Raw genomic sequence first — 13,573 nt, forward strand, 5'->3', positions numbered from 1 at the left:
TTGAGTAATGGTATGACTGTTGCATGTTTGAAGGAGGATGGAAAGGTTCCAGAGCAGAGGAAGGAGTTAAAAATGTGTGTGAGCGTAGGGATTATAGTAGGAGCAAGAGGTTTTAGGAGATTGAGGGAATGGGGTCAAGAGGGCAAGTGGTAGAGGCAGAAGAGGTGATCAACAGCGACACATCCTCCTCTGAGACAGTGGAAAAAGACTCAAGGATTGGACGTATGGATTCCACCTTTTCCTTAAAATAGTCAGCAAAGTCCTGAGCGGAGATGGAGGAAGGAGAGGCAGCTGAGGGTGGTTTGAGTAGAGTATCAAAGACAGAGAACAGTCGGCGTGGGTTAGACTTGTGCATGTTGATTAGTGAAGAAAAGTAGGCTTGTTTAGGTTGCGAGAGGGCAGAGTTGAAACAGAATAGCATAAATTTGTAGTGAAGGAAGTCTGCGAGAGTATGAGACTTCCTCCAGAGGCGTTCAGAGGAACGAGTGGAGGAACGCAGCATCCGCGTGTGGGAATTTAGCCAGGGTCTAGGGTTAGAAGGGCGAGTGCGGCAGAGAGAAAGCGGGGCATGTAGATCAAGAGACGAGGACAAGGCAGAGTTGTAGTTCCTGACCAGGTTGTCAGGGTCTGTAGCAGAGCTGAGAGAGGAGAGGGTGGAGCTTAAAGTGGTCTCAAAGTCAGGTAAGTGAATAGAGCGCAGGTTTCTGCAGAACTGGGGGGTAGATGCAGGTGGAGAAGGGGAGAAGCGAGATAGAGAGAATGAGATGAGGTGATGGTCAGAGAGAGGAAAAGGGGAAATGGAGAAATCAGAGAGAGATAAGTTTTTAGTGAAAACCAGGTCTAAGTAGTGGCCATCCTTGTGGGTGCTGGCTGCAGTCCACTGTTGAAGGCCAAAAGAAGAGGTTAGAGAAAGAAAGTGGGAAACCCAAGGGAGAGAGGGGTCATCAATGTGGCAATTGAAGTCCCCAAGGAGAAGAACAGAGGAGTCTGAGGAGAGAAAGGCAGAAGGGGGATGAGTAGAGGTAGGTGGGCGATAGATGACCGCCAAATGGACAGGGAGAGGAGATAAGATCTGGACAATGTGAATCTCAAAGGAGGGAAAAGCAAGAGAGGGGGAACAGGATTGGTATAGAAGCCAGGGTCCACCCAAGGGCCCCCAGACACCCGCAGGGACCACCCGAGGACCCCTCGGCACCCACGAGGACACCCGATGACCCCTGGACACCCACAGAGACCACCTGAGGTACCACAGACACCCGCTGGAAACACTTGTGGGGGCCACCCGAGGGTCCCATACACAGTCGAGGACCACCCAAGGGCCTTCAGACACCCACGGGGACAACCTGGAGGCCCACAGACACCTTCAGGTGCCACCTTGAGGCCCACGGACACCCATGGAGACCAGCCAGTCACCCCGTAGGCCTCTGGTATATATCCTGTGTATAAAAAAATTAATGATAGTTTTTTTGTGGGGGCACAGGGGTTGGATGGGTTGTGTATTGGTGGTTATTACATATTGTAATATTTATTGGGGGTAGAGGGGGTGAATGATTGACCAAGAACCCACTTCACTCATCCCCTCTGACCCCAATAAAGGTGCTGCTGTTCCTTAACCCCTTCATTGCCTTTGTAGTTAGCCGCTAAGGTAATGAAGTTGCCTGTAAATGCATTTTTATTGCATGGGATTCATACCGGGTATCTCCGATGCTGATATTAATGGGGATCTGCTCTGGAGACTCCCGGCATCAATCTGATGCAGGAAAAAAACATTTTTTTTCTAAGTCCCGTCTTGCCGCTTATCGACAGCTTCTCACCACCTTCTTGTCAACTTTCGTGGTGGGATGATTTTGAGAGAATCTCTATTCTAGAGCCACGATTAGCCTCGATAAGATAATTGGGGCTACTAGAATAGCATGAGTTTGAAAAGCTGACGATAAGTGGCTTATCGGCGTAAAATTGCCGAAATGGTCTCTTATCGCTGATAACTGCTTACTGAATTGCTGTAGGCTTTTTTGGCAAAAAGGTGGCAATAAGTGGCTTATTGCTTCTTAGTGCATAGGCCCAAAAGTGTCAATGCCCAACCATAACAAACAAAAATAAAAACTGGCCTAATGGCCAGTAAAAAATACCCAAAAGCAGGAAAAATAATCCCAGCCCAATAGCAAAGTTAAAAATAAAAAATAAATAAAAAATAACTTTGTTCATATTTCCCCATCTCTCCTTCCTTCTCCGCTTCTCAGTTCACATGAACTGCTCTTTTATTTGTGCCATTGACTCCACACAGGTATACCCCCTGCCTTATAACACACCCCTACATATTGTCCTCACATATCCTCTTTCTTTCCATGCTTCTCCTCCTTGCTTCTGGAGACATCTCTCCCAATCCTGGTCCCTGTCTTATTACTACATGCTCTCATATTTGCCTCCCAAAAACAACTTCACCTCCTTGTGGTATTAACCCCTCTAACCACATTCCCATCCTTGTTAACATCCATCACCTCTACTTTTATCCTGTACCCTTTGGAATGCACAGTCCCTAAATAACAAATTCCTCTCAGTATATGACATTTTTTTCTCTCACTCTCTGCTCCTCTTTCTATAACTGAGACTTGGCTCATTCTGTCTGACTCTGCACTTGAAGCTGCCCTCTCTGGTCGTGGCCTTTTCTTTCTCCCACACTCCTTGCCCTGATGGCAGGGGTGGAGGTGTGGGGCTCCTCCTCTTCTCAATCTGCCATTACCGAACCCTTCCCATCACTCTCTCTCTTTCCTTCCTTTAATGCTCACACTGTCCAGATTTTTTCTCCTCTGATTTTGAACATGGCGGTCATCAATCGCCCACCTACAACTACATATCCCTGTTCTGTCTTTTTCTCTCCCTTTGAATTCTAGCTCTCCTTCTTTTTCTCCTCCGACGCTCCTATTCTTCTCCTTGGGGACTCCAACTACCATATTGATGACCCTTCTCTCCATTGCGCTTGCCACTTTCTATCTATAACCTCTTTTTTGGCTTTCACTAATGGACTGCAGCCAGCATTAGAGATGGGAAAACCAGTCCAAATCCGTTTCGCTACATTTTCCGAGTTTGCCATTCAAAATCCGTTCCACGGTGAAGAATCCACAAACGAATTTTTACAGTTTGAAGCCATTTGGATTAATCCAAAACTACCATTGGATGCAATTGTAACAATACATTCCACAGATTCCACAATCCGCTGACGGATTCTAAGAATGCTGAATCCGAGGAATGGATTCTTAAAATCTTTCGGTGGATTGCGGAATCCGTGGAATGTATTGTCAGTAAAAACAAAAAATCGGCAAATGTCCAATTGCTCTTTTTGAGAATCCGCAGACCAAAGGAACCGGACGATCCGTGGAGGATCCAAAACCACCCAAACAAATTGACCATCTCTTGCAAGCACCAAAAAGGATGGCTACTACCTGGCCTAACTTTTTGTTCTCTGACTTCTCCAGTTCCCCCTTTCCTCTTCTGATCATCATTTTATCTCATTTTCTCTCTCTCCCCTTGTCCACCTCCATCTATCCCTAATTTCTGCAGAAACCTGCGTTTCATTAATCTCTCGCCTCTTGACTCCACTTTGTGGTCCTCCATCTCCTCTCTCAGCCCCACTACAGACTCTGACAACCCAGTCAGGAACTTCAACTCTGCCCTATCCTTCTCTGTTGATCTACATGCCTCTCTCTTGCCCTCCCAATCTCACCCATCTGACCCCAGCCCCTGGCTAAACTGCGACACATGCATGCTCTGCTCCTGCACTAGTTCCTCTAAACACCTCTTTAGGAACTCTTACACTCTCACAGATTTCCTTAACTTCAAATGTATACTATCCTCTTCATCTCTGTCCTCTCTCAGGTTTAAAAAACCTGCTTTTCTTAACTAATCAACACTCACAAGCGTAAACCATGCAACTCTTCTCTGTCTTTGACTCTCTAATCAGACCACAGCCCATGGCCGCCCATAGAAATCGTTGGGCCCAGGAAAAAAATATGAACAGGCCCCCTGAAATGTACCTTGGGGGAGGGATTAGAAAGAGGTAATGAGGTGATGGGGGTATTATAAAGAGCTAAGGATCAGGGGGGAAGGGATATTAAGTGGTAATGACCCGGGTGGGGGGGATATGAGGAGGTAATGAACCTGGGTGGGAGGTATTATTGGAATGTTTGTGACCTGGGAGGAGGGGATATAAGAGGTAATGGACCTGGGGGGAATATAAGGAGGTAATGGACTAGGGGTGGGGGAGATATAACATGTTAATGGCCTGCGAGAGGGGATATAAGAAGAAATAAGATAGGGGACTGATATAAGAAGGTGACAGAAGGGGGAGGGATGTAAGCTAATGGACAAGGAGGGAGGGGATATAAGAAGGTATTGGATAGATACAGGGGTTGTATAAAGAGTTAATGGATCTGGGGGGAATATAAGAAGGTAATGGGTATGGTGGGGAGGGTATAAGGAATTCCTGGAGGGAGAAAAGGGGGTACTGGAATTGGGGAGAAGGGTTTAATGGGTATTTGGCCTGGGCAGGGGGATATAACGGGGTACTGGACATCTAGAAGGTACTGGGTCCTCGGAGGGTAAATGTAGGGGGTACTGGACTTGGGGAGTGGGTATAAGGGGGTACTGGGTCTGGGGAGTGGGGTGAAAGTGGGTACTGGGCATGTAGGTGGTATTGGGCCTGGGGAGACGGTATATTGTGATACTGGGCCTGGGGAAATTGCTATAATGGGGTTTTGGACCTGGAGAGGGGGTACTGAACATGTGTTTTTAAGTGGGTATTGAGCCTGGGAAGGGAGGTTTAAGGGGGTCCTAGCTTTAAGACGGCACTCCTCACACTTCTTCCCAACATGGCCCTACTACCTCCTTCTGCATCACTGTTGGTAGTACTATCATACACCCAGTATCGCAAGTACACTGCCTAATTGTCACATTTGACTCCTCCCTCACATTCGCCTTTCATATTTACTATGTAGCTAAAAGCTGTACATTTTATCTCTGTAACATTGCAAAGACACGCCCATTCCTCTGTCCCTCTACTGCTAAAACTCTAATGCAGGCCCTCATTCTCTCCCGTCTCGACTATTGTAAACTGTCACTGTCCGGCCTTCGCGACCTCCCACCTGTCTCCCTTACAATCTATCCTAAACACTCCTGCTAGAATCTGTTCACTCTCCTAAATCTGTCTCAGCGTCTCCCTGCTAAAATCCCTCTCCTGGCTTCCAATTAAACTCTGAATCACTTACAAAAGTCTCCTCCTCACTTTAAGGCTATACACTCTTCTGCCCCTCCTTACTCAATACTTATTATGACTGCAAATGATGAAATAAAAAAAATGGCAGATGAGAAATTGTATTTAACTTATTGAGTTTTGGTGACAGAGAGAGAACGTGATTTTTCCAAATTGCGAATGTTGAAAATATTGTGATGATATAATTTATTTTCTTGCTGTAAGCTGCTGATTGGGTCATTAGAACCCAGCTTGTGATGTTTCGGATACAACAGAACCATGACTATGCGGATGTTAACATATCGTTAAGTATTTAACGGAGTTCTGTGGATACCAGCAGTCCAGCACCCTTCAAATAATGCATATGGTGCTTCTAAAAATTATATGTTAATATTGATGAAATGCACTAATATTTAAAAGCTTTTTAGTAAGTGTTTGTGAAGGTCGGGGTCACTGGTAAAAATTTGTGGGTTTTTTTTTACGCTAGTCAGTAATCTCAGCAATTTTCCACCTTTGTGAGCATACACAAATATTTTGCCCATATCTACCTAGGACGTGCACATATCCATTCATATAGTCACATGGTATGCAGGAGCATTAAAAAAACAAAGGTTTATAGGTTTGTTGTGATGGTGTCTATGCCTTGCAAATGTAGCACAAGTCATGGACACAACTTTCAGGTTAAACCCAGGCAGGTATTAGGAAACAGACTGTAATTCCCAATGAAGGTTCATTATGAATATTTCACACATATATACAACACAGATAGAAAAGCCCAGAGCTACATCCAATATGACAAAAATACACAGTGAAATACCTATATATCTCTTGAAAAAGGGTCATTTAGTTAAACCCTTTAGCCAACACATTATAATCCCTCAAGCCACATCAAGGCAGACCCCAGTTTGCAGGTCCTAACACTAACTGATTGAAATTATTATTTAAAGGACGAATGATCAACATTGGATCCGTACAAACCAGCTGTATGCAAGAGACCTGCAGGTCTAATTCTTTTAATTATAGAGGTAAATAAGAATTGTAATCAGTTAGTGTTATGACCTGCAAACTGGGGTCTGCCTTGACGTGGCTTGCTGGCTTATAATGCTTCTATTGCTTCTAATGCTTTGGCCAAATGGTTTAACCAAATGACCCTTTTTCAAGAGATTTATAGGTATTTCACTGTGTCTTTTTATCATATTGGATGCAGCTCTGGGCTTTTCTGTCTGTCATTGTATACATTTAGCCACGCCCAGTAGCACTCCAATTGAAACATATATATATATATATATATATATATATATATATATATATATATATATATATATATATATATATATATATATATTGGTATTTTGGGGGTTTCTTAGAGCTTACTGGGATTGTGTGTGATTATTGCACAAACGCAGAACAAGATGCAGGAGAAACCAACTGTGATCATTTAGAGGGAATATGCAGATCCTTTTTTTACACAAATAAAGGGAACTACATATCATAAAACCAAGATAGTATTCCGGGAATAAAGAATAATCGAAAGTAACTACAGTATATGACCCAATTACCTATTATTGTTATCAGAAAAAAAGTCCCACTATCAGCATTGATCTCTTGAGATTATACTTCCCTAATGATTATAAAATTCACCTTTGATTTTTATTTATTTTCAGTTTATAGATATTGCTTGATATAATGCTTAAGATAACACAATTTTGTGTGCAACTCTTACGACAACATACAGTATCTGGTGTGAATTCCTTTTATATTTTAATTGCAGTCAATAAGATTTTTGCTGTATCTTTACCATTCAGTTTATAAAGCATCAGATAAACAAATTGGTGAATACCTTACTTTTTTCAGGAGTATATTACTTAACCTCCCTCTCTTTGCGTGCTATTAGAAAAAAAGCATGCTTGTAATCTGATAAATTGCTGGTCTTTTTAGTAGGCAATAAATCAAAATCCACAATGATGAACCCTGCATCACAAACAGCCTCTCTCATAAACTCCTCATCATGTATCAGACAGGAGAGCTTGTGCTCACCAACCATACAGTATGATTTATTCAATGGACCAAACAGTACCATATGTCCCCCAGTTTTTAGCATTGAGGCTAGTTTTTTCATATTGCTACGGTAAGCCTGGTGGTCCTTACTAACAACAAATAAGAGAAACATGGAGAGCACACAGTCCACCTTTGGCAGGACTATAGGCTCTAAAGGGTTATCTTTGGTGAAATCACATTTGACAACGCGTTTCACTGCTCTTCTTGCTTTGTCTTCCTTTCCTTGCCACTTCTCGCTGAAATTACAAAATTAAAAGGGTTCAGTTTTGGAGAAAACAGTGATACAGTACATGAAAATAATGTACTGTACACATGTCTCTCAATAAACTACGACAATTAAAAAGTTCAAACGAGCAGAACACTGCATTGTAAATATGTCCCTATCTGTGTCAGTGCAGTACAGAATGGATTTCAACAGTTCTCAGGTTTTACCAATTTCTGACATCTTTCATACTTTCCACACAGAAAACTGAGTTCTTTAACTATGACAGAAAGTAGAATTTTAAGGTACTCTTAGTGAAAGATTAAATATTGAAAGATGTCAGCCTTTATATAATCATTAATTAAGGAGTATGTAAGACATGGAATTATATTATCCTTTCTTGTTATTGAATTCTCTTTTTTGTTTTGTTTAATGCCCTTATCCATACATATTTGTATTACTCTCTTCTCCTGTATATGACCTCTCTATAAAGCACTATATACGTAACATGATTAACACACTGTAAATATCAGACAATTAAATGATTAGATTACTTATCTAATGAAAATGTGCAGCATTATTAGATTAGACTATTAACTCACTAAAATGTACATCTCTGTATTAGCCAATTTGACATTGATCTAATTTAAACGCTCTTAACCCTCACCCCGTATTCACTTACATGGCGTTAAGCGAGTCTTAATCGTGTTAGAAGATAAACATTATTTTAATGGTCATTAATCTAAATGATATATGATATGCCAATGATCATATGTTATATTCTTCCCATATTCACTAAGCTCGGTTAAGGTTTATTCTGGAAAAAAAATGCTACATTATTTGTCATATCTAATTCATTCATTACTCCCATCCACACCATGAAATCAGACTTTAAGTGGACAAGATTGACAGAGAATACCAGAAATAGAGGACACAAATTCAATAAATACATACAACTTTTTAATACAGTAATCCCATAGTAGCCCAAGTGGACATCTAGTAATTTACATCCCCATAGCTAGCTGGTAACGATGGGCTACAAGGAGATTATTATATAGATAACAGGAGACTACCTGCCCCCCATTGCATATCAAAGAGGTGCAAGGCATTACTTGGGAACTATTTATTACCATTACTATTTATTCTGTTTGATTATTTATGTTTTAGTCTGTGGTTTTGCATGTAAATTTCATACTGAAAATTTGGAGTTTGTAGAATTGACATTCATGTCTTTCTGTAATGTAGATATACTGTACTGTATATTAAACACATTCACGCCTAATATTGAGCATTGAGGTTCTATGGTTGCATTTTCCAGCTCCCTCAAGGTCTAATTTAGCTCACCTGGAAGATGATTATTTGTTCTGAAATATACTTTACCTCTTTCCTTCCAGCTCACAAACTATTTTTGCAGCGTGAGACCAGTCAGCAGCTCCAGGCTCCTTGTTCCTCCACATTTCAAATTCCCTGATATTTGCGTCAGTAAATTCTATCACATTGATCTCTTTGAAGAAATCACAGGCGGATAAGAGATGAAAAGCTGTTGGTCCAATGGTAACATCTAGCAGGGTTTCCCCTCTCACACGCCCTGCACCCAACGGTTAGAAAATAGGAAAATAAACCTTTTTGACAAAATTGTTTATCACATTACAAAGTATTGAAGAAAATATAAATTATTCACATGCTTCAGTTCCCCCCAAATGTACTGTAGATAATATATGAACTTCAACTATAACTATAAATGAACGTACCTGAAGAGAATGTTTTAAACAGTTGTGTAATGGGATATACAATCAACTCCTCAAACATATCATTATTTTCAGGATGGAAATATGTATTGATAAACCCGTTGGGATCAAACATTTCATCATGGTAATGCGTATGGAAACTGGATTCCATTGTGAGTCTCCTTTGTGTAATGATCCTGTTACTTCTATGTAGCACGTGTAAGTTGCAGCTTGAGAAGGTAGAACAGTAGAAGCTCGGTTGGCATCTCAGTATTTCAGCAATTATCAGAGCATGTGATTAGCTTCTGCACAAACATTCACGTGGGACGCTGCTGATCCTTGTTTGCTAAAGCAATACCATTTTTTTCACATGGCAATTATTGAAATGATCCATCTGACATGACACATGACACAAAGTTTGTGATTATTTTGTGGTCTATGTATCCTCAATTCTGTCTGTCCTGATTATTTTTCTAGAAAATGTTGAGTTTTGTGATTCATGCAATTTGTATGAGTAGTGTGAGCGTGCACTTTCACCTGTGGTTTCATTATTTTTTTTTATTGTGTTTTGAACGGGGTTTTGTTTCTACATGTTTGTTCGTGTTTTGGATTTGGTTCTGGGCTTTTCTTTTTTTTTAATGAACAATGGAAGAAAAAAAAAGTAAGCAGCAAATGCTGAAATAGTATAATAATGCCTGAAACATTGCTAAATAATAATAAGAAAATCATATAACAATTAGGAAACTAAAATAATGTAATTAAAAAATAAAAAGAGAGAAAGAAGGAGACACTATAGGGTAATATCGTAGGGGCTCTCTCGTGACAATCTGCAGTATTCTCCAACGGTTGTACTCGCATACTGTACTATGAAACAATATTAGGCACATCCCAAGCAGATGCAGAGTAGTTGTGTGCTGGACGTAGGAAGAGAAAAGAAAAATAAAACACCATAGCGCAATAAGTCAAACTCCCAAAAACTTTTTGTTGATAAGATTTATATATATTCCAAAATTGAGAACGATTCTGAAAAGTATTGGAAATAAAAAAAATAATAATAAGGTTGCCTTCGTAAGGAGAAACCAAACCCGAGAACATGCACTAATTCAAGAACAAAAAAAAACGAATGCAAAGATATCTGGGTCTAAGAGGTTCTTCCCGGGATCTAGACAGGACGTAAATAAATAAATAAATAAATACAGAGGTGAGGAACCAACTCAAAAAAAGTAATAACGGTTGTATAACAAATCATACAATGTAGACAACAAATGTAATCATTTATAATTTTATATGATGTACTTTCCTCAACCAAAGACATTTTTTATATTGCGCTTACATTGCGAATTTGAATTGGAGGCGGCTGCATTTCTCCTTTCACCCTGAGTGAAGAAGACCACAGCCCCGCACCATTGCCAGCTAAACGAGCTTACAGGAGTGCTCAGTGTCCTCTGGGACAGCGTCTAACCTGACTGCAGAGAGAAGCTGTAACCAGCTTTTTTCCATCGCCCACTCTTGTGAGATTACAAGCGGGACTGCAGTAAGTCATTCGGTAGCACGGAGAGAAGGCAGCACTAGTGGGAGACCCAGGCGCACCAGCTGGTCTGCAGAAGATGGACTGGGGAGTCCAGGAGAATCAGCCGGAGGAGAAAGGCAGCCGACTCCAATGCAAGTTCGCGATTTATGCGCAATACCTACCTCCTGTAAAGAGGATGTTGAATTTTTGCCGGGCGTGTGGAGTGGTTTCTATTGCAATGTTCCACATGTGATTTTTTTTTAATGTTTATTAAATGTCCTTTTGTTCGTCTTAATTTCTTTCTTCATTCCTACCTCTGAGGATTTCACTATTAGTTTACCATTTGGCTAAGTGTCATTTTCATACTGTATGCAGTGTTGCACTATGTTTGGAAATATTTTTCTCTTCACTTATGCAGAGATTCACCTGATCTGATCAACATCATTAAACTGACTGAACACTACAAATAGGGACATTATCTATGGCTGTATCACTTGGACATATTGTATGTATATTTGTCTAATGGTGAATCTATTTTTATTTTTGGATGCATTGGCAACATTCACTTTCATTGCAAGTGAATGGTCACATTATATATTAATTGGCATTAGGCGCCACACAGTATCTGTTTTTCGTATATTGTAGCTGTTGCTACAAGCACTGACTGAATGATTGATTCAAAGTCAGCCATTAGGTGAACCCAGGGAGCAGGATATTCCGATCACAGGAGAATGAATTAATCAGCAGCTCATATAATTCGTTTTCATTAAAGGTAATCAAAGGCTCCATATAGTAAACCAAACAAATGAAAAAAGGGGAGAGAGGAACCCTGCTTTAACTAATGAATCATCAGGTGAGAAGATGCTGTGTTGACTTTTAAGTGCTGACTAGCAATATTGCAGTCAATTTGTGACTAGAGTTTCTCATTATATTACAGCAAATATAAACCCAACTTGTGAGCACATTCACATGTTTCAGACAGGTCTGCAACCCTGCCCTTCCCTATTACCTCTTAGCATACAATGCTTCCACTGCAGCTAGGGATTCTGGGTAATGATATGCAAATGAACACTTGGTGTGTTACCTTTAGCTTTATGTCCATTTTAACATGGACCCCTATAAGCTTATATGTACCTGCCGTATTACACAGCATTTTCAGCACAGCTTGGGTTAGAGAAGGGAGAGCCAGTAACCCTGGCTCATGCTTGGAGAGTTAGTGACGTCACCGCTCTCAAGCATAAGCAAGCTCAGCAGCAGTGTGGCCGCAGCCTAAACCCCTCTCCCACCTAAAATCTTTCTCACACACTGCCCCTCACCCTGGAATGCCCTTCCCCTCAATATCCGACTTGTTCCCTTTCTATCCAACTTTAAGACCTTTCTTAAAACACACCTCTTTAACAAAGCATATTGGTAGCCCTGCTTGCTGATACTATACATCACAGGTGATAGACAGCTGGGATAAGATAACCCAACCTAAAGGTGGGACTTTACATCTTTAGGTGCAGATTATTGGTCATAGAGGAAAGAAGGTATACAACAAATACATTTCCCGCAGTCTTACTATATAAGCTACTCTCTGAATATAAATATGATGATAGGGGTCAAAAATGTAATGATTTAACAAACTAGTAACATACTGTCCCTTCCCTAATAATGTATACAAGGTAAGCAAAACAGAAAAAAAAAGTAGTATGTGCCCCTAATTTAACATACAGGCATACCCCGCATTAACGTACGCAATGGGACCGGAGCATGTATGTAAAGCGAAAATGTACTTAAAGTGAAGCACTACCTTTTCCCACTTATCAATGCATGTACTGTACTGCAATCGTTATATACGTGCATAACTGATGTAAATAACGCATTTGTAACAGGCTCTATAGTCTCCGCGCTTGCGCACAGCTTCGGTACAGGTAGGGAGCCGGTATTGCTGTTCAGGACGTGATGACAGGCGCATGCGTGAGCTGCCATTTGCCTATTGGGCGATATGTACTTACTCGCGAGTGTACTTAAAGTGAGTGTACTTAAAGCGGGGTATGCCTGTATATTGCCGCATCTATCTGATGGGGAGAGAATTATGAGAACAATAGAGAACAAAATATAGAATATCAGGTCTGGTAAAAAAAATATAGAAATGATGCCAATCAAATGCCTGAGTCAGGGCTCTGACAGTTATGGGAAGACAAGAGAGAAAAAGGATACCTCTGTGCTTACAGTGTTATTACCATCTGCACGCAATAAAGCCAGTCTTATCAGAACCAGTGTGATTACTGTCTGCTGCTGTGCAAGAATAGCAAGGTGTCAGTATCAGCCATCCCCTGTCCTTGCAGAGAATCTATGCTGACTGGAGGCGCTGCAAACCTGAAGAACAAGGTAACCTGCACCCCTGTCTTGACTCTCCCCACACCATCGCGGAGCACTCAGCCCTCCTGTTTGCCTACAGGTATGCAGCACCATACCTTGATAGAAGTAGCTAGAAGAAGTAGACCCCCCAATATCACATAGCGTGGGGGTACAAGGGCTACATTTGGAGACACTGCTGTGAGAGTGAACTGCTCCCAGGACAGGACAGGTTTTAGCAGCAGCAAGATGATGGACTTTATTGTGTGTGCACAGAGAGACTGGTCCTGCTTCCCTCCCCAAAGAAATATGTCGGGGCGACCCCCTGGTCATCGTGCCAGGAAGTGTGGACACCCTCATATATGGACTTGCTAATCTGTGGGGCGACTACCTGAGGCTTCACCAGGGAGGAGTGGGTACCCTGCCTATCAGTTACTATGAAGAGAATAGGGAGCAGGTTCCTGAGGTGACACTGGGGAGCCTGCAGCCCA

At 41.4% G+C, this 13,573-nt stretch overlaps 1 protein-coding gene across 1 annotated transcript; it reads right to left on the reverse strand.

Annotated features, from left to right (window-relative positions):
• Nucleotides 1-6,830: 6,830 nt before the first annotated feature.
• Nucleotides 6,831-9,532, reverse strand: LOC142496437 (indolethylamine N-methyltransferase-like). Its single transcript, XM_075603133.1, has 3 exons — nucleotides 9,257-9,532; nucleotides 8,886-9,093; nucleotides 6,831-7,539 (listed from the first exon to the last, which is right to left on the reverse strand). The coding sequence occupies exons 1-3, from the start codon at nucleotides 9,402-9,404 to the stop codon at nucleotides 7,107-7,109; spliced, it is 789 nt and encodes a 262-aa protein (XP_075459248.1). The 5' UTR covers nucleotides 9,405-9,532; the 3' UTR covers nucleotides 6,831-7,106.
• Between the last annotated feature and the right edge of the window lie 4,041 nt (nucleotides 9,533-13,573).

The sequence above is a fragment of the Ascaphus truei genome, chromosome 6 (genome assembly GCF_040206685.1).
Source record: "Ascaphus truei isolate aAscTru1 chromosome 6, aAscTru1.hap1, whole genome shotgun sequence".
Classification (NCBI taxonomy): Eukaryota; Metazoa; Chordata; class Amphibia; order Anura; family Ascaphidae; genus Ascaphus; species Ascaphus truei.